This window comes from Borostomias antarcticus (genome assembly GCF_949987555.1).
Source record: "Borostomias antarcticus genome assembly, chromosome: 5".
Classification (NCBI taxonomy): Eukaryota; Metazoa; Chordata; class Actinopteri; order Stomiiformes; family Stomiidae; genus Borostomias; species Borostomias antarcticus.
In genome coordinates this window covers 25,426,640-25,454,037 of record NC_140238.1, presented here as the reverse complement: position 1 = coordinate 25,454,037, position 27,398 = coordinate 25,426,640, and the positions used below count along the sequence as shown (strand labels likewise).

Sequence of the window (27,398 nt, the reverse complement as noted above, 5' to 3'; positions counted from 1 at the left end):
TTTGCCATGTGTAACAAGAATGGGTACAGGTACATTGGAATTCTTGTAATCGCTTGTCCTTACAGTATTACTGGACCTAGAGGTAGGAGTAGGCTAGGCTAAACATGTCTACACCATCCATTGTTGATTGTTGATGCCACTTGCCTGTATCAAGCCCAGGAAGCAGATTTTTGTCCTAGAAGTCCCCATCAAATTCACCTTCATCTCTAAATCTGTAAAGATGTTTGAGCCAAAACTCCACACACTCTTTACGCAGAAAGCCCCCTTCTTTGATTGCTTGTGCTTTTACATAAATAGATAGATAGATAGATAGATAGATAGATAGACAGACAGACAGACAGACAGACAGACAGACAGACAGACAGACAGACAGACAGACAGATAGATTGATAGATAAATAATCCCTGTGTGGTGAAATTGGGTGATTCAGTGGTGGAAAAGTACAGCAGCAGTGGGGAAAAGTGTACAGCAGAATAAAGAATATAGATTATATAGATCTCTCTAGATAATATTCGATTAAATTAAAGTACAAGGAATACATAAATACAGAATACATACATACATACAGTCTGTATAAATATGTATAGTAATAATCAAATATACATAATAAAGCTTCTTGTACCCCCATGGACATCATCATCATTGCGACGGTACTGTTACTGCCCACATAACCTCGTCACACCCATTTAAATTGACAACCTGGAACATCCCCCAAGCCTTCCTACACAGCCCCGCCTTCTCAGTTTACACCCTCTCGAATCGCTCTTAACCAAAATTTACACCACATTCACTATTTGCAACAAGAAAGACTGAGACATAATGACTTCGACAAACATGTTTCAAGGGCTTGATGGTACGAAGCCAAGTTCAAGGTAAGACACGTATTCATCCACAAACCTTCTATAACTAAAGCATGCTAGCTAACGTTAGCGCGTAGCTAAGCTTGCACAATTCGAAAGTGTCACAGATAGAGCCTATAGTCTAGCTAGTTATGTTGATTAGTCTTCTACTGACGACCCAACTAGTCAAAGCTAGACAATCTACTGTCGTTAGCCAACTAGCTACTATAACGTTAACTAATTAGCTAACGTTTGCTAACAAAATTGGTAGCCTATGTTAACGTCAGCTAGCTAAAGTTGGGTAGCTAGCTAACGTTAGCTAGCTGGCTAGCTATGCTACGGGAGCTAGTGCTAGCTAACTAAACCGAGATGACTATCCACGCTGCGGAAATAAAGTAGGCGTTTGGAAGTTTATGTAGCCAGCTAGCAGGGCCTACTCCACATCTAAGGTTACCTAGCTAGCACTATCTGCCGGTAAAATGTTTTAACGTTGACCGAACTTTTCAGGGTGCTGCTTAGCAAGCGGCCTTGCTATTAAAACTGGAAATGATTTGAACTACTGGGTTAGATTACGTTAGCTAAACTAGACATGCTTGGCGATCTTGCTACCGTTAGCGAGTTATGACAAATAAATTGATGGACTGTGCAAGCAGTGTGCAAGTTTCGGGTGCAACCCAGTGTTTCGTAGTTTGTTGGCTGTTAACGTTAGTGCTAGCTAGTAGGCTATAGCCAAATCGTTTAATAACTTCACTGCCAGCAGCATGAGTCATGAACAACAATTAACACAATGCTGTTTAAATATACTCAGATGTTTGTAGGGATGGGACATACGACACCAGGGCGTCGGAGCTTGTGTTGCCAATGTGACACTGTGCCGAAACAGTGTGGCTGAGCTTTAAGGACGATGACCACGTGATTGATGACGTCCGAAACCCTTCTCTGCTTCAAACGTCATTGGCCGTGTCCAATGTCCATAGTAAGTATGTAGTACGCCAGATGTAGTATACTACTTTCAAATAGTCTGTACTACATCTGGCGTACTATATAGTATGTACTACAAATTGGCAAACTACCCCCAAAATGTAGTATGCATTGACAGGATACTATTCCGGAAACAAGACGGTGATTTGAGTGAAACGTCGCGGCACGTCACAGTTCAGTTATGGAGGGGTTCTTTTGGTGGAATTAGCCGTTGGATTGTTATGCTTAAATTATGCTAGCCAGCTAGTTCCCAAGATTGTTTGATAACATTATTTGATTCCTTCTGTCAGGCTTCTGCCTGTTGCCGTCATGAATGAGACGGTCCCAGTTTATAGACGGCCCTATCTTTCAACTTCAGATGAACGTTTTTGTGGAGCCAGCTGTTAACATAACACTATAATAAGCTATACATAGCTAGCTAGGGCCCCCACATCATTTTACAACCTGTATTTGTTCAATCTTGCAACTGCTTGCTAGCTGGTAGCTAGCTAGCTTACACTATCTAACACCGTGTCCTAACTGCTTGCGATGCGAGCAACAGAACGCGACATCGCATGCTTGCTGTCCTAACTGAAACCGTTAAATTTCCTGTTCTGTTACGTCATTTGTCTATATTACCAACTGAAGACAGTTAAAGAACGAACGCCTGTCAACGCGAGCGACAAGAGGAAAATGGTAACAGGGCGAGCGTCAAAAGGGCAGTTAAAATGTTGCGCCGCTTTGCGCTGCGTCGCTCGCATCCAGTTAGGACTTAACAATAGAAAACAAAGCAATGGACCGCATTTTGTTGCTGACGCTTGCTCGCGTCGCGTGTGTAGTTAGGACACGGTGTTAGCTAACGTTGGGGGAATTAGCTGTTGGATTGTTCAGACATGACATAGGCTGCCTGGTACTGTCCACTGACCAGTTGCTGGTTAGCTGTGAGAAGCAGGATCCCAACCGACCGTTGCATCCCCCCATCCGGCAACGAAGGGTTATCAACTGGGCTGTGACTCCGCCTCTCATCGCTAACCAGCACCTAGGACAATTGAGCTAATGGTAGCTAGCTAGCTCGATCTTAAATTACTCAGTTGAATAAATATGACACAGAACACATGTCTATAGTTAGCTTAATTTTGATATAACTAAGACATCTGCAAAAAAAAAAATTCCCGCCGACCGATTTAGCTACAATGTTAGGTTGCCGAATTATTGTCACCTCAACTTCCACCAATTTTGTTGACAAATTATTGACCGGAAACTGTACAGTGACGTGCCACGACATTTCACCCAAATCGCCATCTTGTTTCCGGAATAGTTACCTCTCGATGCATACTACATTTTGGGGGTAATTTCCGGAATATGTAGTACCTATTATATAGTACGCCACATGTAGTAGGAACAATTTTGATTTTGATTCTGGTGTACTATATAGTACCTACTACATACTTGGTATGGACATTCGGACACGGCCCCATAGAATACCTAAGCAGATCAGGAAGAGCTGTCCCATGGGACCTTAATTCAGAAAAAATATGTATGGTAGTCAATGGCGATAAACAAATAATTTCTTGATCCCATTTGAATTGTGACCATACACATGATGTTTGTCAATTTAAAACATAATTTTGCAAGTCAAGAAAGTCACAGTTTGTCGGAATACTGTAAAGCAGTTATTCCAGAACAAGTTTAAAATAGACCTTTCCTATTCAGGCGGCAAGTTCCGCCCACCCCCTAGTTACTGTTGCTATGCCCCACAAGCTTTGGAGCAAGGGAATAAAATGTCCACTTTACAGCACATACCTGATGATTCTCTCAAGGATTCCTGACAATATTGCTTTATGTTATTGGCCAAATGCCACTACTATGTCTAAGAGAGTGCTACAGAAAGGCCTGAACTATTTACACAAGGATACAGATGACAGAATGATATTTGGATTTAGGACAGAGCAGACAACAAGGCAGGATGAGTAAGTTAGTGGCATCCATTCTTAGAAAATAAGCCTGTGAGAATGATCTGTTAACTACTTAGCTACTGTACATCAAGCACCTAACGTTACTAGATTTGTAGCTTTTTGTGTCAGTGCTGCTGTAAACTGATGCGTAGATGGAGGTGTGGAGTATCGTACAACTTGTTTTCTCATAACAATATGGTACAGCAGCCTGCAGGCTGGTTTTCTGTATGTTTTAATAACCATTTTCTTCAAACTAATGTCTAATCTATGAACACAACGCGGGACAAGCTTTGTTTGTGGTACTTCAGAGGCGTGGTCTTAAGAAATCAAGCAACCTTATTGGTTATTATTCTCCGCATGATTGACAGGTCGGAAAGGTCTATTATTTAAAGAGGTGAAAATCACTATTAGTCTGGCCATGTTGAGAGCTGCAGAAATGCTAAAGAAGAGTTAGTCAGTTCTGTATGAGCTGGCATGCGAGATCGGCTTTATAAGGTTTTGGTGAGTGTTAAACAAGTGTAATGTCAGCTAGCTAATATTAGCTAACTTGTGAATTAACAAGAGATTAGTCAAATGTATGTTTTAAATTGACAAACATATGTGATGGTCATGTCACAATTCTACCATTCATATTGTTCTGATTTAAGGACATGGCGGTTTTCTCTTCCTGCTTCTGCCTAGGCACTGTATAGGAAACCAAAGTATAAAACTAGCCCTCTACTGGATGAGTTCGCACCCGCCCTATCTTTCCCACACAAATTTCCAAAATACATTGTAAAACTTTTTGTTGTCTTTAACGGCACAAACAACAAACACAAACTGCACAACTACCGCAGCTATTTATTGCAGCTAACAGCTAGTTGACACGCTGCAGTGCACATAGCCCCGCCTCCTCTCACTCTGTAGTGCAGTAATGTTTAGATGGAGCAGTCAGTGTACAGTGCGAAGCCCTCAGGAGTAGTAATCGTACACCCAGGATTTCAACGCACCGGCTGTGGGATTCAGCCGTACTACCCATAGTCTCAAGAACGAGTAGCCTAGTAATATTACTCATTGACCCATAGCCTACTGTTGCCTTGTCTGGATGGTGCAGTAGCTTAAAGGAGAATGCTCTTTTTCGACAACCTGGACCTTATTTACGGCATATTATAAGATGTTTGACTCACCGAGATAACTTTGGTGTAAAATAAGCGTAGAGAATGTGAGCCGCGAGAGTAGCCTACAGACGGAGAATAGCCAGTCTGCGCGCTGCACATGCGTGCTGGAGCAAGTGGGGAAGCTTTAATTAGTTTCTAAAGACTTTTCTAAAGATCATATTACAGAGGCATGTGAAAACCACAACAAGCCCTCGCTCTATGGAAGCACAACTAGCGATTCATAAAAATAGACTGATGAAAACAACCGTTTTGCGGCAGAAAATAAATTTTTTAGAAGCTGCATTCTCGGTGCCCCGTCCGCCGCCATTACATGGATATACTTGGCTCACGCTGGATTTTTCTTCGACAGGCCTCCGAATTACACCAAAGTTATCTCGGTGAGTCAAACGTCTTATAATATACCGTAAATAAGGTCCAGGTTGTCGAAAAAATTAGCCTTCTCCTTTGAATGTAAGTGTAAATAGCCTAAATTATTTCCCAAACATTCTATGAAGGCCATGATACATGACAGGACAGAGTAGCTTGTTCTCAAACGGTTTGTTCTCTGTCTGGGTGTAGTTTAATTATTACAAACATATCTATCTACAGTATCTCTCTACCTAATGTCGGGTCAAGATGTAATGTGTCTTCACTCATATGGAATGGGGAATCGAGGCGAGTACGCTATAGCACAGTTGGTAGCACACACACCTGGAGTGTAAGAGGTCCCTTGTCCAAGACCAGTGTTGGTGGTTTATTTTTTGTCCTCCTTCACTTGAGCAAGAGTAAGAACTTCAGAGTAAAAATATTTTCCAAACAATTGTCTTGGGGGCAGTGTTTCCTGTGGAGTTGATCTCTTGGTGTGGTGGTGCCAAGCTCAAGACCGCCAAAATAGGGAAGACCAAAGCAGGGGTGTGAGGGTCCTCCCCCAGAAAAAAAAAAGAGTTAAGTTTCCTGTATTCTGGTGACTTTTTCCTGGTGAATTTTAAGAATTAAAATAACAAAATTGTGAAACGTATACTGAAACAGCATGTATGAAATATGCTTTCTTTCTCTCTTCTCCTGCTCTCCTCAACAACCTATATCCTCTCCTCTCTCACCTGTCCCTCCACTCTGTGCTGGTCCTTCTCCTACCACAGTCACTGCCTTTTTTTTTTTTTTACATACCTTACATAAAAAATAGGCTAGATTAGGCTATGCTTAACTGATATTTCACTGCATTTGCTGTTGCTTTGACTGACACTTTTTAGGTGGCTGAAGGAACAATAACGCAAGCTAGCGTCGTTAAACTTTCAGTTCAGCCATCCAAAAATACGGTTGCTCAATCAGTCAGTCAGTCAGGGCAGCGCCTCTGATTCGCATGTTGTAGCCTACTCACGATTGTGGTATGGGCCGTCTCCTTGACAATGCTTGCTGACTGACAGACAGCAGCGCATAAACTACATAGATGGAGGCTCTGCTTCGGCTCACAAACATAGGTTAGGCTACTGGGTGCATGTGTAGCTCCACGTCGTGTTTCTTTTCTGTATTTTTAGATAATGTTACATATTGATCACACTTACTGTAAACTATATTTTTTACTTGTCCGATCAGACAACTTGCATGAGGCATTTGCCCAAACAAAGTTTACAGGTCAAGTAACACTTTATTGTCTTTACAGAGATTTTGCTTGGGCTACTTACCCACACTGCCAGCCAAACATTTAACATCAAAATTTCCAGGGGAAGCAATAGGCTAGCATACTTGATTGCTCTCAACATCATTCTACTTTCTGTTCCTCTTCAAATATCATTGGATGTCCATCTGGAAAATATAGGCTTTAGGATCCGCCAGTTGTCAGCAGCGAATGATAAGACCAAATAGGCCAGAGATGGGCAGGAGCTGTCGGCACTAATTACTGGAACGTTATCCAGCTCTACGCTGTAGGCTACGTCAACTTATTGATTACAAACATTAATATATTTTAAATTGCGATGTACCCTATTGAGGAGTAGGCTAGGTACCGGCACATTTTGGTGCAATTCACTGTGTTTAACACTGGTTAAACACTAGCCTACGTTATTTAGTAATGGGCTCACTGAATAAAACATCCCTTCACGCGCAGTCTTTTGAGTTGACCACAGAAAGCCATGTCGTCACACGCACGATGCCTTGTTTTGTTTTATTAGGCCGCGGTAGAAGAAGCCAGCAACATGTCTAGGCATAAACGTTCGAAAGTGTGGTTACATTTCACACGACAAGATGACAAAACGGCCACTTACAATGCTTGCAAAAACCATCATCAAAGGGGGGAAATACTACAAATATGCAAAAACATTTGGCCACACAGCATGCGATAACTTTGCAGGAATGTCACGTTTTTTTATGCGCTCCGGAGTGACGACACAGCTAACGTTAGTGTAGTCGAAGGTAAACTCCTCCAGAGTTATTGTGTTAGTGCCATTTGTTTAATTGTGTAAACCAGCTTTCACTATATGAATAATCTACATTTCCATCCATGTAATTTGGATGACGTTCAGAGTCAGGCTGGTGGTAGTCGGTCTGAAAAAATACTGATTTGTTTGTCAGTTTTATTTTTAGTTCAAGGTGAATACACCTAAAAAATAGCACTGTAATTGGCATGTTCAAAGTAGTACATAAAAAGAAAATTAATGTTAATAAACCTGTTTGTACTCTTTTTTTGCCCAATGAGAATTGATAAGAGAATCGATAAGGAATTGGATCGATAAGCAGAATTGAAAATGGAATCGGAATCGCTAAAATCTTATCAATTCCCATCCCTAGTATTGACATTTGCGTTGTAAGTGGTTATGTTATGTACACACTTCCTGATCCTCTGGGTATAGTGGTACTATATGTTAGAGAGTCATTCAGGAGCCAGATGGCTTGCGGAAAGAAGCTCTTCCTGAGTCTCTCCATGCTCGCCGGCCTCTTTTCCCTGACTGCAGCAGAGAGAACAGTCCATTGCCTGGGTGGCTGGGATCTCTCAGGATCCTGTTGGCCTTGGTCTTGCATCTTCTGGAGTAGATGTCTTTGAGGTGGGGGAGTGGTTCCCCCCCCAAGGTATGTTCAGCTGACCGTACCACTCTTGCGATCCTGAGAGCTGCTGTTCCCGTACCAGGTGGTTATATTCCCAGTCAGGATGCTCTCGATCGTGCATGGGTAGAAGCTCCATCAAATCTGGTGGGACGCTCTGAATTTCCTCAGGTGGTACAGTCTCTGGCATGCTTTCTTCACCACAGTGTCTATTTTTGTTGACCATATCAGGTCCGTGGTGATCTGGACGCCAGGGTATTTGAAACTGTCCACTCTCTCTACAGGTGTCCCGTTGATGATTAGAGGGGTGTAGTTCCCCTCTTGCTTCCTCAGAAAGTCCAGCAGCATCTCATTTGTCTTGCTGACATTCAGATGGAGGTAGTTTTTCTTAGCACCACTGGGTCAGGAGCCTCACCTCCTCTAGGTAGGCCCTTATTATTGCTGCTGATCAGATCTATCACTGCTGTATTGTCAGCAAACTTGAAGATGGTATTGAAGTCAAAGGTGGCTGACAAGTTGTGCGTTTACAGGGAGTACAGTAGTGGGGACAGCACATAGCCCTGAGGAACTCCTACCTTCACCACCTGGGGTCTGCCTGACGGCAAGTCTGGGATCCACTTGCAGAGGGTGTCGCTTTGCCCCAGGACCATGAGCTTGTGCTGCGTTCCATTTGTCTGGGAAATAGTGAGATGGGAGGTGGGAGAGACAGAGAACGACATCGCCTGCGAGGTAACCGCGTTACAGTAGACAACAGCTCGGAACAAAGATGGATGTTAGCTTGCTTTGTTTGCCAAACCAGTAGATAACAACGCACTACTCTGTATTTTTCGCATACAAAAGAGAATGTAAACATGTCCCCAGATAACAGTTGGGGAATACTGTGTGTATGGCTGATTTTAATGAGACACAAATGAGACAGAAATGCTGATAAAGTTTCACTTGGTTACACAGGGAGCTGCCATCTTGTTCACAACTTCCAGTGCGAACTGGGGATGGGGGCGAGTGGTACAAGTTCACGAGCTGAGAAAACAAGTCATGAGGGGCATTACAGTTAAAACTGCAAGTAGTATCGCGTGAATTACGACTTAAAGTTAAAGTTGTCTGAATCTGACTTCACATGCCAATTGGAACGCAGCATTCTTGTCGAGTCTCGGTGGGGTCATAGTGTTGAAAGCTGAACTGTAATCATTAAACAGCAGTCTCACATAACCCGACATGTTCCACTTGCTATTGTCTAGATGGGATAGGGTAGTGTGGAGGATGTGAGCTATTGCATCCTCTGTGGATCTGTTAGGTCTATATGCGAACTGTAGGGGGTGTAGTGTGCTGGGCAGTAGACCCCCTACAGTTTGCATACAGACCCAACAGACTAAGTCTATGTCCCCCACACCATTACACTAGCACCACCAGCCTGAACAGTTGATACAAGACAGGATGGGTCCATGCTTTCATGTTGTTTACGCCAAATTCTGACCCTACCATCTGAATGTCACAGCTGAAATCGAGACTCATCAGACCAGGCAACGTTTTTCCAATCTTCTACTCTACAATTTTTGTTGAGCCTGTTTGAATTGTAGCCTCAGTTTCCTGTTCTTAGCTGACAGGAGTGGCACCCGGTGTGGTCTTCTGCTGCTGTAGCCCATCTGTTTCAAGGTTCGACGTGTTGTGCATTCAGAGATGGTATTCAGCATACCTTGGTTGTAACTAGTGGTTATTTGAGTTACTGTTGCCTTTCTATTGTCTCGAACCAGTCTGCCCATTCTCCTTTGACATCAGCAAGGCATTTTCGTCCATTTTGACCTAGAAATATAAGTATTAAATTATGGGATCTATTGAGCTCTTAAGTGTCAAAATAACATTCACCATAACTGTCCCGGTAAAAAATGTAATGACAAAAAAAACCATAAATGAACACCCATGGCATAATTGTGTTAGTGTTTTTAACAATATATAGAACCAGGCCAGGTCCAGCCTGGCTTGGGTGCGAGACTGACCTTGTTTCTGTTCAGGACTGGTAGGACGGAAGCTAGGCATGCCACTGAAATAGCTGTGAATTTAAATGACATGAAATAATGTCTGATAAATAAAGATGTGTCTTGTCACCTGGACACATCAGTTCCAATGCTTCCAATGCTAATCCAGCACAATGAGAGCGGGATAGCCAGTTAGCTCATGAGCTCACAACAACTAGCTCCTTCCATAACATTAATGGTAGTGGTCAGTGGCTAAAGCAGTTACACTGATGATTCCTGTAATGTTAGCTATTTTGCTGCAATTGGTTCAATTTCTGTTTCTGGATAAAAGTCATGACTTGCTGTTTTAGTAGACCAAGACACAGTGGGTTATTTGGACATCTACTTGATTGAGTCAGCAGGTAGTAATGTCGTTCTACTTAAGTGTTAATAGGCCTTTTTTACTATATATACCATAATTGTACTTGCATTTTCATAAGCAACTTATAATGAAGCGATAATTTAAACTGCTTTGTATTTGTAAACTCTGTATGTTTTTTGAAATGTTATATTTAGAATTTAGTAGGAAAGGAAGACACCATAAGGGCTTAGTTTGGTTTAGTAGGGTTCGTTTGTGCCAGTAGCCAAGTGGAACCTCCAATCTGGGTTTGTGTGAGATTCACACACAAACTTCACACCACCAGATGGTAGTAGTCTATCATTAAGGGGGTAATGAATCCACCTGATGTACAAAATGTAACAGTGGTTGCTCTCTGAGAATGTCCCATGTGGGAGTCCAATGCTCTGACCACTACTCTACTTGTGGAATTTATGTTAGGGATAAAAAGGTAATGATCATGATGCTGAGCCCAGTTTCTTAAGTGAGAGGACAGGGCTGTACATTGCGACGTGTCGCAACGTGCTATGAAAAAAAATGTCTGCGATTAATTTATTTGCCCTGTAGCACGCGTGCGACAGACAACGAGCCGCTTGTATTTAACGTTAGCGTTTTTTTTCCATGTTGAAGCCGGGAGGACGAGTGAGGTGAAATGAAGTGAGTGCAGTCAGGTAGGCTAGCCTATAGCTTCCCCCGGACTAGTAAACTCTGTTCGGGTAAGTGCCTCATGCAGTTGTCTGATCAGACAAGTAAAAAATAGCCTATAGCAGGGCTTAAAGTTCTCCGGCACAGTGCCGGAATTCTGGCGCGGGAATATTCTGGTGCAGGAATATTTTTTTCTCATGAATAGTTTATCATATTTCAGGAGCAACAGTCATTTAACCAGTCGTTTTAAAGCAAAGCGAAGGGATAGTTCCAACTACCAATGGTATAATCGCATTACTCAAGGTAACCAAGGAGTTCTAGCCAATCAGAGGCAGATAGGGCGGGCCTTAAACATGTTTTCGTAGCAACAATGATGTTGTAAAATGCATGCAGCACTGTCGATCTGAACGATTGATTCATTATTACCATGGATCGGTATTGGGATTGATCAAGGGCGATGTGAAATAGCAGCCACGAACTCAGCGGGTTATCCGAGATGCGGTAGCAGCGGCCAAAGCTCCTGCTGGCGGGGAGTGAAGCTTTTCAACTTCCCTGTCACTGGCTCCCTGGAGGAATTAAGCCTGGCTGCAATAACGTTATCGCGAACGGAATGAATACCATCTACTAGCAAACAAAACATGCTATAATTAACCTGTTAAAACTAAGATGCCTGGATAAAAAAAAAAAATGTCTCCAATGGATATATTTGACAAAAACAGGTTAATATGCACGCCGGTTTTCATTGCTTACTCGAAGCGGGGAGAGCCGGGAACGTGCGTCTACATTTCACATAAACGTGAACCTGTTCGTGGACGCGTGTAGGCCAGAAAAGCACAACTGCGCAAGTACAAAAGTCACCGGAAATAGTGAAATGACTACAAATTTGCCAAGATGGCATGGTTCAATAGGGCTTCACTTTTGATAGCGGTCAGTGAATGGAGTGGTTGTATCCAGTTCTATTAATACATCCATGGAGTCCGCAGACCGCATGTGACAGGGCTCCGAGGGATGCGGTGAGAACAAAATTCCGCTCCGGTGGACGTCCGTATGCGTTCAAAAAATTGAACTCATCCGGCAAATCCCAGTCCGGCAGTACGACCGGAAAATAGCGTTGCTATGGTTTTGGTAAACAATGGTGTGTGTAAACAATGATAGATCGCATTCTTGTCACTTTACTTGAATGATTTAATGTTATAATCTATATCGTTTTCCAAACAGAATGAACAAGCCCATGTGATCTAGTGAAGCACGTTGTCAATATAACAAATATAACCAGACAATCTAACCAGTATAGACCCGGCTTCGCCTATGGCTAGTTAGCTAACGTTAGCTATAAGCTTCGTGGATTTGTCAAACTTAATAAATATGACACACACAACCCAAAGCTGTCAAAATAGTTCAATATTGGTGTAACTAAGATAGCTGAGTAATAAAATATTTTTTCCACAGACACATTTTGCTACAAAGTCTATAACCTTTTAATATAGTTTGGGGAATTTGTACCGCTTCCATGTCCACCATGATTGTTGACAGATTTACTGACTGCTTGGTGACGTCGATACCCGACGTATCGTCCGGCAGTTTCAGTTCCCCGCATCCGAAAGTTTTTGGGATGGTATACGGTGGTACGGGGTGTCCACCAGGGTGCGGATTGCGGAAACCGGAGTCATTTTTCCGCAATAGTGTTAAGGCGGCTTTAACCACTAGGCCACCGGAGCTTTTGAAAATCAATGGTGTCAGTCTTTTGTTTTGATGTTCTGGGACCACTGCCTCTTGTGGTAGCAACATAGAACTGCAGGTCAACAACCCGACGGAGGCACGGACAAAACATAGAACTGCAGGTCAACAACCCGACGGAGGCACAGACAAATAGGCATTCACTTTTCTTGGTGCGACGGCTTACGCCTCGCACAAAAATGGGCGACATACTGTATCCATATAATATTTTAAAACTTGAACTTTTGTCCTGACTTTTGCACTTCATCAGTGAACAAAGGTAAAGCATATTACATGATGGTAATCATGTAACAGTGTTTGGTATCTCAAAGCCTTGAAGACCCTCTTTCAATGTCATGAGGTGAGAAAATCTCTCTGAAATATTTGATGATTTCACCTTTTCACCTAGTAACCTTCCGAACAAAAATACATGTCATTCAGTAAAACACAGAAATCATACTTTTCATGTTAATATTTGATAAAAAGCCATATTAAATATGAAAGGTAAGGATCATCTTTATAGGTCATGGTCATTACTTTATATAGATGGCCAAGCAACTGCCTGGTACATATGTTTATGTAGGAAATCCTTCATTCAGTATCACGTTTTAGTCCTTCAGCACAACAAGAGGTTCATGTTATAACACAATTTCACCCATTTTGCTGAATGACTAGCTTTGTTATGCCACATTTGCATTAGTTTACATTTAATCATGCAATTCATATTTACAGTACTTGTATGAGTACTTTAATATTGTCATTTTAAACCATTTCATAACATTTTACAGTATTTCAAGGTATATTATCTTTATAGGCCTACGGTAGCTAACTACTGTAGATAGCCAGCATTGTCTGATGAGAAGAGGGCTGCACAGCACATGCAGATCCAGTGTCTAGTGAGGAAAGACTAGCTAGCCAGAATAAAAGAAAGGTATTGTTTCACTTGAATGCCAACATGTCCATTTAGAACTGTCCACAAACATAGCTACCAACATCAGAAAACATTTAAAAACGGTGGTTACATTACTTATGTACCTAGCTATATCACCAAGTAGGGTTGCAAATTTCAATGAATTTTATGAATCAATAACTGTTAACCTTACAATAGTCGATTAATTGATAAGAACGTCCTGTGCTGGACTGCGCTTTTCTCGATTCATTTTGTGTCTTCTTCCATTGTGGTTGAAGTTTTCCAGTATCCCAATTAGCCTTCACTACGTGGCGCCCTCAAGTGCAGTCAGACCCTAAATCATGATTACTGTACATTTCACGCAACTCCCGTTGATAATGTTAGTTCCAAAAAAATGTTATGTTCCATTAACAAGCAATTGATCGAGTAACCAAATCTTACTCGAGTAAATTCTTATCGGCAATAAATCGATAGTCGATTAACTATTAACATCCCTATCACCAAGCTAACATTAGCTGCTGATAGCTGCTGTAGTTACAGTAGTACAGTTAGGAAGCTAACATGTCATGGCCCCCTACCATAAGCTTTAAGTAGCTTCTTAGGGGACCAATTTACATACATATGCACTTCCCTTATTATTTCCAATGTCTGTCTATCGTGTGTGTGTGAATAAAAAAAACAATCAATCAATCAAACATTTGCTTGGTAATGGCTAGCTACATAACTATTGTAATCACAGTTTTTAGTCTGTCTTCTCATGTTAGCTATGTACTCAAGGTGACAAATAAAGCTACATTGAAACCCCTGTATGAATACTGAATATTACCATACTGAATACTGTCATTTTAAACTGGTAGGCTATTTCAAGGCACATTATTTTGTGGATAATGGAATCTAAGCTAGCCTGCACATAAACATCTGATCCTGTTTGTTTTGTTTTTGTTTAAAAGAAAGACTATGGCTGCAGTTAATATTTCATAGTTTCATTATTGTTATTGCTGAAGGAATCACATTTAATCAATATTTGTGGGTCATTCAGGGTAACAAAATATTGTCATTCAGTACAATGCCAGTATTTTATATTAAAATGCAACAATCCTCTTTTGTTGGCTTGGACAGACAAAAACATTTAAAGGATGAAGTGAAATATATTTTCATAGATGCTTGCATTTTTTCAGTGTAAAGGCCGTTTCAGACGGGGAGCGATATTCCGCCTGCGTTCTCGCTCGGATCAGCGGGAGACGCATGCGTCCTACGCGCAGCGGGGAAAGCTGACTACAATTCAGCTCTTGTCGCGGGCGGGCGTGTGCACGAAACGAGCACGCGCGCGACAATTGCATGGGGTCGCGCCCGCTTGCCGCTCCGCCCCAGATCGTCCGCGGCTCCCAAATTATCCGCTCGTCTCTCTCATTGAAAATGAATAACAATGCGCGGATATCGCTCCTCGACTGAAACGGCCGTAAGGCAGAATGTTTTTGTCAAAAACCTTCAACAAATGTTGAGTTGTACATGACATAAAAAATGTGGTATTCAAAATAAAAGAATGCATTTTTTCTGGGTAGCCTACATAGTTGCTAACATCAGAAAACATGCACTAAACTGTGGTTACATTACTTATCTAGCTACAGCAACATAAAATATTTTCATTTCATCATCTCTCACTCCCAGTCAGAAAATGTCTGCTAGCTGCAATGCAAATTTTCGCTATATGTTAAACTCCATTGACTTATGTTAAAAATGTTAGCGATTTAAAAGTCCACTATTTTTGACTTTTTGGGTCTGTCAGGAGGGGCGGGAGGTCCTGTTGGGGGGACAGGCCACCCCTCCAAGGCAATGGAAGGGGAAACACTGGACTTATGGACTGGTACTGAAGTATCCATTCTCGTGACATCCCTAGAGCCTGCTGTAGATGGCTGAATACACTGATTGCATTGATTTATTATTGTAGATGGCTGAATACATTTACAGTGACTGGTTTAGTGCCATTTATTGATTTATATTTAATGTCAAGGTATGAGTTCCACGATGAGATTCATCCATAATTGAAAAAGTTTGCTCACAGATGCAGTACAATGTGAACTTAAATCACATTTCATGAAGTTAGATCAACCTTTACTCTTTGTACATTTGTGTGCTGTGATTGTCTTACTTTGTATTGGCATGGCCTAGATGGTCCAATATCTTGCTAATGGCCCATTATGACCAACCCCCCCACCCCCACACACACACATACATATCTCTCGACCCTGAGTCCATCAGGTTTATTTGAATATGAATGACCTTTTAAGCGGGGGATTCCAGGCACACGGCTGGCTACTATTATCCTCGAAATAGGCCTCTAAATGTCTTGCTTTTGAAACGGTAGGAAAATAAAAACATTGCACTGTAATACATTTAAAAAATATATATTTTTACAAAATTGAAAGTAGGCTGTAGGCTACACCAGTAGCGACATAGTACTGTTAACCGTAGACTCGTGTCTCTAAACGCTGCGGAGAGGCGAGACTATGTTAACTGAAGCAAGTCGAGGTCGGTCTTCATGTAGGGCTGTCCTGAATACCATTTTACAGGCTCTTTGGTGTGAACGAACGAATACTGAATACTATTCATTCTCAACACCTAGGTGGCAGCATAATCTGCATAATCTATCTACTGGTGACAAGCTGAGAAATGCACCATGCGTCATATTCTGTTGTCCAACTTTTGCCTCCTGCTACTTGTAGATTGTAGGCTTGCTAGATTGTTTAGCTTTACTAGCTGAGTAGTTGTTCATGATTTAATCGTGTGGTGCGTCACTGAAATACCACAGGATTTCCCTTGTAGGATTTCCGCCGTGAAATACCGCAATGGTGAAATGCTGCGGCACAGATAGGTGCTGGAGGCTGCCCAGTGTAGCATAATGATTGCAGTTCCACACTTCTTTCCTCATTGTCCCGCAACTGTCCTGAATTCTACCTTCAACTGTCTGTTGTCTACGATAGCTCTTCTACAACCAAGCTAGCTAACTAACATAGCAACTAGCTAGATAGTTGCCTAGCCAAACCTATATCCAGCTAACATTATCTTCTGTGGCTGCAACTATGGAGCGTTAGTGCTAGCTCTTCATTCAGCTAGCTAGATACATGTTGCCATCTTCACGAATCACTGACTGTGATAGCAGCTTGCAATGCATTTCCACTTGCTAGTTAGTAGCTAGCTAATCCTTTGATTTGATGATAATGCTATCTCAGCATGTTATTTTGCATTTATTAATTGCCAGTTTTATCAGCTAGCTAGCTAGCTAGGGAGGGCTAGCTTAGTTGAAGCTTAGATGAACTGGGAGGCAGGGCAACACACCGGTTTAAACTGCATAGGCAATAGTCTACCATCCACACCTCCCTCTGTGAAACTTAATTTGCCTCATTCCTCACTTTCCAGTTCATCTAAGCTTCAACTAAGCTAGCACTAGCTAGCTGATAAAACTGGCAATTAATAAATGCAAAATAACATGCTGAGATAGCCTTATCATCAAATCAAAGGTTTAGCTAGCTACTAACTAGCAGCTATGTGATTAAAGCGAATAGAGCACTAAAACTGCACTCAAATTTACCAGCATCAGGGAAGTGATGTGAGTTACTGAAACAAAGTTACTCCAGTTATGTAGAATGGAAAAAAATATTAAATATGGGACAATGATTGTCAAGTCGAGGACAGTTGAAAGTAGAATTCGGGATAGTTGCGGGACACTGAGGAAAAAAGTTAATTTCGAGCCCTGCATCCGCCCATATGTTTGCCAATTGCAGTGTATGAATGTTAAGCCTACATTATGTCTTCGGTTTAGCCCCATATGTGACACTTATATGTATGCCGCTTCACTAATATAGCAACACACCTCCTTCCCATTGGAGAAAGGGGGTAAATGGCGTTCTGGGGCACTTCTTACCTTTTTCCCATCATCATCATACCTCAAATGTAAAGATATCCACATACTCCTACGGATGTCTGTAACAAAAATGGGGTGTAAAAATGATAGCCCGGTGTGAAATAACTTTTTAAATCCAATTCTTTGGCAGACTGTGACTAACATTTTCAATTCGACTGCTTCTTCAGCTTCAGCGTTAGAAAACTCATTAAACTCATTAGCCGAGTCTGCCAGTAACGTGAGCAAAGCCGAAGAAGAAGCGGTCGCATTGAAAATGTTAGTCACAGTCTGTCAAAGAATTGGATTTAAATAGTTATTTTCCTCCACCAGGCCTATCATTTTTACACCCCATTTTGTTACAGACATCCATCCATAGGAGCATGTGGATACTTTCACATTTAAGATACCATGTCGGGAAATGGGTAAAAAGTGCCACGGAACACTGTTTATCCCCTTTCTCCTATGGAAAGGAGGTGTGATGAAGCGGCATACATATAGCGTCACATATGGGGCTATCTCAGGTTATGCCTTTGTTGATTGTAAATGCTTTTGGGGTGTACGCAATGTGACTTAAAGGTATGACTCTTTTTCACTCAGAGTGCTGCGTCCCCCTGGAGGTGGCTCAAGTAACCTGTTTGGTGGTTATGAAGAAGATGCTGCTGCATCCAGAAGGCCCCATAAGATGGCTTCCACCATTTTTGCCCCTGTAGAGGAACCCCAGGGAGGCCGAAAGCGCTCCAATCCCCCAGGTTAGAGGTGCATGAGTAGGCAAACAAACAAACAAGCAAAAGGTGCTATTGCCAATTGGGCCAGTCACAGTCTTTTTAAAGATGGGTTGGAAATCTGTCACCTCAAAGCAAGGTTTGCTGTAGAGCAGCGGTTCCCCACCTTATTGGACTTGAGGCCCACTTGAAAACCTCAACATTTTCACGGCCCACAGGCATTTTACACAAGCATGCATTTTTTTTATGGCTTCACAAATAATTATTGCTCCGTCTCATCCTTATTCTTATCTTAGTAGAGGATGCTGCATATGCATCATCATACAATCATGCATTCTCATACATACAATTTATCCGATAAGTACTCATACCCTATTCACTTTTTCCATATTTTATGTTACAGCCTTATTCCAAAATGGATTAAATTCCTTTTTTTCCCCAAAAAAAATCCTATACCCCCATAATGTCAAAGGGAAAAACGGGTTTTTAGAAAGGTTTGCAAATGTATTTAAAAATAAAAAACTGATCACATGTACATAAGTATTCAGACCCTTTACTCAGTACTTTGTTAGGGTTAGATTTCAAAACTTCAAGATTTCGAAATTTCTGTACAGTTTCAGTGAAATGTTGCTGCCGGCTCCAAGATTATGCTCAATACAGATAACTTAAATACTCAATTTACAAATTGCAGAATAAGTACCATTTCTATACATTGTACAGATAGGGGTAAGGTAAGATAGATATTGGTCTGGATGGATTATGTACATCCTATATATGGATATGAATGAATAAATAACCTGGGGGGTGGGGGCATGGATGTTATGTACATGTTATAGCTATAATAAATAATCCTGGGGGGGGGGGGGCAGTGTATATTGACATTTGCACTTGCATGTGGTAATGTTAGATACTAGATATTCTATGTACACTAGATGTTCTAGATCAGGGGTCTCAAACACACGGGCCATTTGCGGCCCGCCACACCCCTCCATCCGGCCCGCGACATGATGTCAGAAATATAATGTAATCCGGCCCGCAAAATAATTTCTTGTAAACGGCGCCGGCAGGCAGGCCTACAATGCGAAATTCAAGTCGCTCAAACGTGGGGCAAAATTCTGTTATTGTGCGCAGCGCGCGAGGTGAACGATGCAGTCACAGGTGCAATCAATCCGCACGCGACTATGAACTATGAACGGAATGCAGCTAGCCACCAAGAGGCTGTTTTCATGGTTAACTAACGTAAGGAACACAGACAGTTTCAAGCAAGATGGACATTGCAATATTTTTGTAGAGTTCAATGGAAATGCTACCTGCCTGATATGCAAGAACAAGGCGGTAAGAAATGGAAACAAACTTGAACTTTAATAAATGCAAGTAGCAACAGGTCCAGGGCAGGCTTACAGCAGTGATGCATCTTGCAGCTAAAACAGAATAGTAGGTAGTACAAATGTAGGCTATTCAAGATCAAATAAAAGTAAGGAAAAAAGATTTGCAGCACTAACTGTTAAAATATGTTAGAATGAATGGAAACCGGTTTGAATTTGTATGATGAAAATGTTAGTTATGGAATAGTCTTGCAACATTTAGAGACTGAGTTGTGAGTATACAATGGTTGAGAAAACATTGTTACAACGTGTTAAAATAATTGCAGGGCACTTTATAAACACTTGTACTGTCAAAATGAACAGCTGGGCATTATATTTGTGAAATTAATTAGTCCCTATAGGTTAATTTCCATATTGTGTCCTTGTTGAAGAACAGCGAACTCGAGCAAGAGGCAGGCGGCAAAGTTACCGGTGTTGGGTCATAGCCTATTAACCTGCTTGCCCATCGTCGTGTTGCTCTTTTAAAACACATTGAGTTCACTTTTGTATATCAGCGACCAGGTTAATAAAAAAAACAACTCTGAATTGTAAAATACTAGGCATGTAATCAATACAAGATGACGGTTGCTATAAACCCTGCTCTCTTTTACTTCTTCGCGCACCAGGCAGTGAATGACAGCCTCGCAAGAGCAGGGCTATCGGACTTCACTTGTCACAACGTGAGTCTAGAGCAGCCCTCAGCCTTCTTTCACTTTTTAAAGTCGCACAGAAATGGACGTTTGAGATCATCTAACTTCCGTAGTTTGACGTATTTCCGACGCAAACAAGCTATGAGGGTGGGACATATGTTTAGAGGAATTTGATTGGAACATTGACAAGTGGACGGATTTTAAGAACTTTAGACAGATTCGATAGAAGGATAGCGTTGATTGACGGGTGGATGTCGTGAGATTATTGGCCTAAAATCTAAGGTACCTGTTGTCGTCATTGCACGTGACCTACCGTTTTCCAGGAAGTAAGAAATTATATACTTTGATATATATTTGATGTATATCAATGTAGTATATGATGTATATACTTTGAAGATTACAACAAAAGTAGAATTTTGTAATTTTTTTGCCATACATCGTTGAATAGGTGAACACTATGACCAATTATGTGAACCAAAATGGGACAGAATGCTTTTTTCATTTCAGTGTGACTTTAAACTTAACAGAAGCAGTTGTAAGTAGCCCACACTACCATGGCTACCATGTAATTGATCAATTATTGGAAAATTATGTAAAATTCCGCAATATTCCGCGTTTTACAGTTTTTATTTTTTATTAGGTTAACTAATTCTGCAATTCCGTCCACTGATATCATAGGGCCCTACTTCAAGCTTTAGGCCTATTTCTGATTGGCAGGTTTAGATTGACTGACAACCTAAAAAGAACCAATCAGAACCTAGACTTGCCAACGGGACCTGAAACCTAGAGGCCTTTAGCCTAAAGATGGAGAATATTGTTATGAAATTCCCGGTTATCGTTTTAATCAAAAGACAAAGAATACAGTATAGATGCAAAAGTAAAAGGCCTATAAAAAAATGAAAATCAATCATTTTATAGGATTAGGCTTTTTATTTATTTTAAAACCACAATAGGACGATGTCATCGTCCCTCGCGATGTTTGAATGTGCACATCGTGATGTCATATTTGAGTACACATCGCCCAACCCTACTAGATAGTCATTCAGGTGCCGAAAGACTTGCGGGGAGAAGCTCTTCCTGAGCCTCTCCGTGTTCGCCATTTGAGTGCGGTATCTCTTCCCTGACCGTAGCGGAGAGAACAGTTAATTTCCTGGGTGGCTGGGGTCTTACAGGATCCTGTTTGCCTTGGTCTTGCACTGGCACTTTCTCTACAAGGGTCTCATTTATGATTAGAGGGGTGTAGTTCCTCTCCTGCTTCCTCCCAAAGTTCACCAGCATCTCATTTGTCTTGCTGACGTTCAAATGGAGGTTGTTATCCTGACACCAGGAGCCTCACCTCCTCCAGGTAGGCCCTCTCATCATTGTTGGTGATCAGGCCTATCACTGCAGCAAACTTGGCAATGGTGTTGGAGTCAAAGATGGCTATACAGTCGTGCGTGTACAAGGAGTACAGTAGTGGGGACAGAACACAGCCCCGGGGGGGTGGGGTTCCCGTATTGAGGGTCTTTTTTTTGGGGGGTGGGGGGGGTGAGGGAAGGTGAGGTGTGGTTGCCTACCTTCCCACCTGCCTACCTTCACCACCTGGGGTCTGCCTGACAGGAAGTCCAGTCTGACAGGAAGTCCAGGATCCACTTGCAGAGGGTGTCACTTTGCCCTAGGACCCTGAGCTTGGTGTCGGGTCTGTATGGGGTTATAGTGTTGAAAGCTGAACTATAGTCGATGAACAACAGTCTCACATAACCTGACACGTTCTCCTTGCTCTTATAATTGATATATATATATATATATTTTTTTTTAAGACATAACGTTAACCACATACAATTACAACATGTATTACAGTCAGACAACATTTTACACGCAACACAAAGACGAGACAAAACAAAACAAAACAACCACAACAACAAAGTCAGGATTAGGGAGGGGAAAGGGGAGTGTAGCTCAGACATAACAATCAACGTATACAAACAAGCGTACACAACATATAGGGCCTATATACATGTATACATGCAACACGTATGCACAGACACATATGTACACATATACATTAATACAAAACGGACATGCATACAATACAAGCTTCAATCATAAAGAACTTCCTTGGGGAGTGTATTAAGGAATGACCTGACCTTGGACCATATTCCCTGCTCCCCTCTGTCAGCATAAGATAAATATGAGGTAGCTCCCTCCATACTGACAACATTCAAAAATTCACTCAGCCAGTTATTTAAACAAAAGCAGTTGTGTTTCCTAACCTTCCAGTTCATCAAGATAAGCCGAACTGTGCATGCATATGCGAGAGAGAGAATTTTCTGGGCAACTGCATTAGGCAGGCCATCCGCATACTTGCCTAGCAGACATGCTGCTGGTTCCATTGTGATCTCTATGTCTAATATCTGAGAGAGTGCCACCCCAACCATCTCCCAAAGGGGTTTTACAGTTGGGCAGTACCATAGAGAGTGCAGCAGCGTGCCATTCTTCCCACAGCCAAGCCAGCAGAGGCCAGGCAGAGAGGGATCAATTTTTTTCAGTCTGGAGGGAGTAATGTAAGCTCTATGCAGGATCTTGAACTGGATAACCCTAAGCCTTAGACTTTTTGATTTAGTTAGTGAATATTTCCAGATATTGTCCCATTCATCAGGGGAGAGGGAGATATTGAGGTCTTGCTCCCACTTCATCTGTGTCTGGAAATTAGTATTGGGATCATTTTAAGATCAACATCTAGCTCACTGTGGCTACCCACCGGGGTGCCGCTACATCTCAGCTTTTTAACAATAGATCTTAGTTGCATATATAGAAAAAATGAGGAGGCATCTATTTTGAATTTTGACCTCAGTTCTTCAAATGAGATTATGGCCCCATCATCCACAATCTGTCCTACTTGGTGTACACCCTGATCTTGCAACTGTTTATTATCTAATGTGTCGCCCCCCGCTGAAAAAAGAGGGTTCCTCCAGATTGGGCAGGATGGGAGGGATGAGCCGGATATTCACAGTCTCTTGTGTAGCATTTTGGCCACCTTGATAGAAAACTGTATCAATGGATTATCCAAATTGGCAATGTCTTTTGGACAATACCATAAAGAGGTTAACTTTCTCCTTGCTCTTGTCTAGGTGGGATAGGGTAGTGTGGAGAATGTGAGCTATTGCATCCTCTGTGGATCTGTATATGAACTGTAGGGGATCTAGTGTGCTGGGCAGTGAGGAGCAGATGTGTTCCTTGACCAGCTTCTCAAAACACTTAATCACCATGGAGGAGCGTCATTGAGGCAGGCTGGTCTCGGCTTCTTCGGTACGGGGATGATGGAGGACATCTTGAAGAATATGGGGCCAATAAACTGCGCCAAGGATAGGTTGAATATCACTTTCAGTGCTTCGGGCGTGTCATGGATACGTGGTGTCTACAGTGTCGTCAACAGTGTCGAAACGCACGCAGGCGTTTCTTAGTATCGGTGCATGTCTCTACACTGACATGAAATGATACGAGTGCACGTAACTTAAATATTAACAATAAAACACAAAAACACATTTTACACAAAGATTAAAAGATTATTAAGTAATGTAGTTCTAGTGCAAGGCTTTTTTATATTGCATTGTTTTGTCAAGTAGGGTATCAAATCAAACTTAATTTATATAGCGCATTTTATTCAGAAAGCCAACAATACTCTTCACAGAAAGAAAGGGGGTAGAATATACATATAGACTACTGATCCTAACCCATTTGAGCCAATGTAGGAGAACTGTAACAATTCTTCCCTGACCTCTCTCAACAAGACTTCCATGACCTTGATTGAGCAAGCTCTTGGAAAATGTTTTGCTGTATTAGCTATATCTTATGTGTATATGGATGCATTTATTGACTGCCTGGACAAGATGAATTCGTATAGTTCACCATCTTTTTCAGATGCCCGCCCGCTTAGTCATTTTATACTTGCATTGATTGCATGATCAATCCCCAAATCAATGGGGGAAACCATAGACACCGAGGAAAAAACCTTCTGCTGAGTAAATTATCAAAAATGTTAGAAATGTAATTCATAGAAATATTTTCACAAAAGCAACAAAAATACCAAGGCAAAAAATAATAATCCTTTATTTACATTAACATGGTAGTAGTTCAAGAGAAATCTGTGTGTTGCAGCTTCACAGAGTGTTTGTCAGGGTGCTGAATAGAAAAATGTTTTGTCTTGTGAATGTAGGGGGGAAGAGCAGTGGTATATTTGGCGGGCCAGAAGAGGCACCCATCCAACAGCAGAGACCGACTCCTTCTGGTGGACCGACCAGTAACATTTTTGGGGGAGCAGAGAGCTCTGCCTTCCCTCCCACTCTCCGAAGCCACCCCAACAAGCCAAAGGTAGGTCAATTCCATAAATCCCCCTGCCCCCCCCCCCCCCCCCCCCCACACACACACACACAAAAGAATGCCATTAACCACCCCCTTGTTTTACCTAGCTACTTCCATACCAATTCCAAGGGGTTTTAAGTCAATATGTACAGTAGGCTACTGTGTGTATTGAATGCCTCTCTTCAGATGCCTGTGCCTCCTCTCCCCACCCTTCCTACGGTCACACTTACCTTTTTCAGTTCAAATGACTTGGACTCTGGAATGAATAAGAAACAATTGTATTTTTATTATGTGGATGACCAGTATATAAAACATGTCTTCGGTGTCATTCACAGGACAACATAAGTGTGGGTGAAAATGCCGCTCCTGCACCCCAACTCCCAGGTGAGCTGGCTACCAGTAATCTCTTGTTTTTTCTTTATGGTGCCAATACTTGTTGCGTGTAACACTGATGTCTGTTACTCGGCCCATGCATGTTTAGCAGTCCCCACCTTACTATTTCTTTCTTGCTCTTTCCCCTCAGCTCCTCAGCCAAAGGAAAGTCCTGCACAAGTGAAAGAAGAGAATGTTGCTCCTACTCCCATACCCTCGCAGATAGAATCATCTCCTTCCGTGGCCAGTTCAGAGCCAGAGGCCGCCCTCTCTAAGCCCATTGAGAAGGACCACGAGCCCCACCTGGGACCGCGCCCCCGCTCCCACAATAAGGTCCTCAATCCCCCAGGAGGAAAGTCCAGTGTTGTCTTCTACTGACCAGCCTCCCCTCCCTGTTTCTGGCAATGCACCCATTTTCTCTTTTTACATTCTCCCATTCCAGCCTCTCCCTCTGTCTTCCAGGGATGCTATAGACCCAGAATTCTTGCTTTTCTGATATTGTCCTTTATCCATGCATAAAGGAAATCTTCACATCTCCAAAAATATAATTGTTTTTTTCATATTTGACTGATCATATCCCTGCTCCCTTAATCTTTCTTGCACTTTTAGCTCATTCCTGACCCCATTTTTGTTTAATGTAGTCAGATTGTGTTGCTGTTTTCCTGTAGGGAAAACCCTCAAACACTCGATTTATTTACTGTCCAATAAATCGAACGTTGACATTCATGTGTGATCACTCATTGGTTCAGTTTCTCACTGTAAATGTTTTAATATTTGACTTGGTTATGAATGTTTTATGTTGATCAATGGCTGGGTAAGATTGTTCTCTCTGACTCAGGCACCCTGTTCATTACGAATGCAAGGAACACACTTGATGTTCATCTGCCAATCAGTCCTTTTTGCTCTGCTCAAACATTTGACCGTTTGGTTACCTGTTCTATCCTGCCTGTTGTACTAACCACTAATGCAATCAAATCACTGTGGCTCATCAGTTTGCTGACATTATGCATCCAACTTAGCTCTTTTTTTCCCCTTATTTTTGTTATCTCCTCACTATTTACACTAACAACTAGCCTATTTTAAGTGCATCTGCCGTCAGAAGCAGAAATGGTTCAGGGGAAAAAAGCCACTTTTTTTCACCAAAAACTCAGAGTTATGGGATGCCAGTTGTCCTCCACCAAAGTTTATTTTCCCTCAGAGAAATTTCATTTTGATCTTATGTCACAGATGCAAATACTGTATTGTGCAGGTATAATTCTGCTCTGTCACCATTGCTTGCTCTCAGAGAATGTGATATCCTTTCGGGGGAGGCCTCTGTTTATGTTTTAAATTAAAACTGCGGTACACAAGTGAACTCTGTAAAATTGCATGACTGGCCAAATCAGGATGGGCTGAGCAAACCTCAAAATCTCCCACTGCCCACTTACCACATTGCACACATGTTCACAGTATCCTGGCCCAGCCTATCCCCTGAGTATAAGAGTGCCTGGCAGGCAATGGCACAGCAAAAGTAAAGCAAAAACGAAAACCTTTGTATCGCAATAAACTGTTATTTTGAAACTGGAGTCTTGTTTTCTCCTTCATATTCATAGTATTGCTGTTACTGTATTGTAATGCCAATGTTGTGCAATAATGAGATCGGCCAATTTAAAATAATTGTATATTCTGAATGTGTAAAATGTCATAATTTACATTAGCCTACATCTTTCTTTAAAAAGAACTGCAGATAATCTTGAAAAAAAATGATTGAAACAAGTTCAAATTTTATTTGCCATCAGGTACACATGCAATCTGTAGCTTGAATGTGCTGCACGCACTAGTGACATGTTTATGCATCAGTGTTGCTTTTGTCCTGCTCTTCCTTTTGACAGGCTACGTAGTGTAAGACCAGCTTTCCATCCGTATTTCACTACTGTAAATAGCAATATGTGGTTCTAAAGCTTTTATCACGTGCATACATCTCCCTTTCATCGATCTCATGGTGTGTCATGCCCTTATCTCTCTTTCCGTGTATGTAGCCATTCTTATGTCCTATCAGTTGGGGTTTTTTCGGATTGGGAGGAGGGGGGGGGGCGACATCGAGTTTGCTCAATGCGGGCAGTGTGACGTCAGCTAGAATCGGTCAGCTGGCACCTCCATCTACAAGCCAGGCAGGGTCCCGATAACGCCACGGGAAAACGCATCGCTTGCCTATATCTTGCATCGGCACCACAATTGCAGTTGAAAATGCTTTAAGAGGGCGATCTGGGTGTTAGCGAGCGAAGCGGACGACTTAACACATATTTTTTGACCTATTATTTTATTTTCCATCGGATTTCCTAACAGTAGCCTAGCCTAATGGCTGGGGTCCATGGCTGCGACTGCTGAGCTGCAGGTGCATTGTTGAGGAAATATTCCGTATTCGTTATTCAGCTATGACCGAAGTACGGGCCGGTCAATACCGAACAACATGCCCGCGGAACTGGATGCTGCTGTCTCAAGAGGAATTATAACCTAGCTGGT

The 27,398-nt window shown here is 41.9% G+C and overlaps 1 protein-coding gene across 1 annotated transcript; it reads left to right on the top strand.

The window, feature by feature from the left end:
• Window positions 1-730: 730 nt before the first annotated feature.
• On the top strand, window positions 731-26,414 carry jpt2 (Jupiter microtubule associated homolog 2). The gene is made up of 5 exons (XM_084437690.1): window positions 731-872; window positions 18,045-18,196; window positions 24,379-24,533; window positions 24,860-24,908; window positions 25,048-26,414. Exons 1-5 carry the CDS (start codon window positions 820-822, stop codon window positions 25,272-25,274), a joined length of 636 nt encoding a protein of 211 aa, XP_084293816.1. The 5' UTR covers window positions 731-819; the 3' UTR covers window positions 25,275-26,414.
• Window positions 26,415-27,398: the final 984 nt, after the last annotated feature.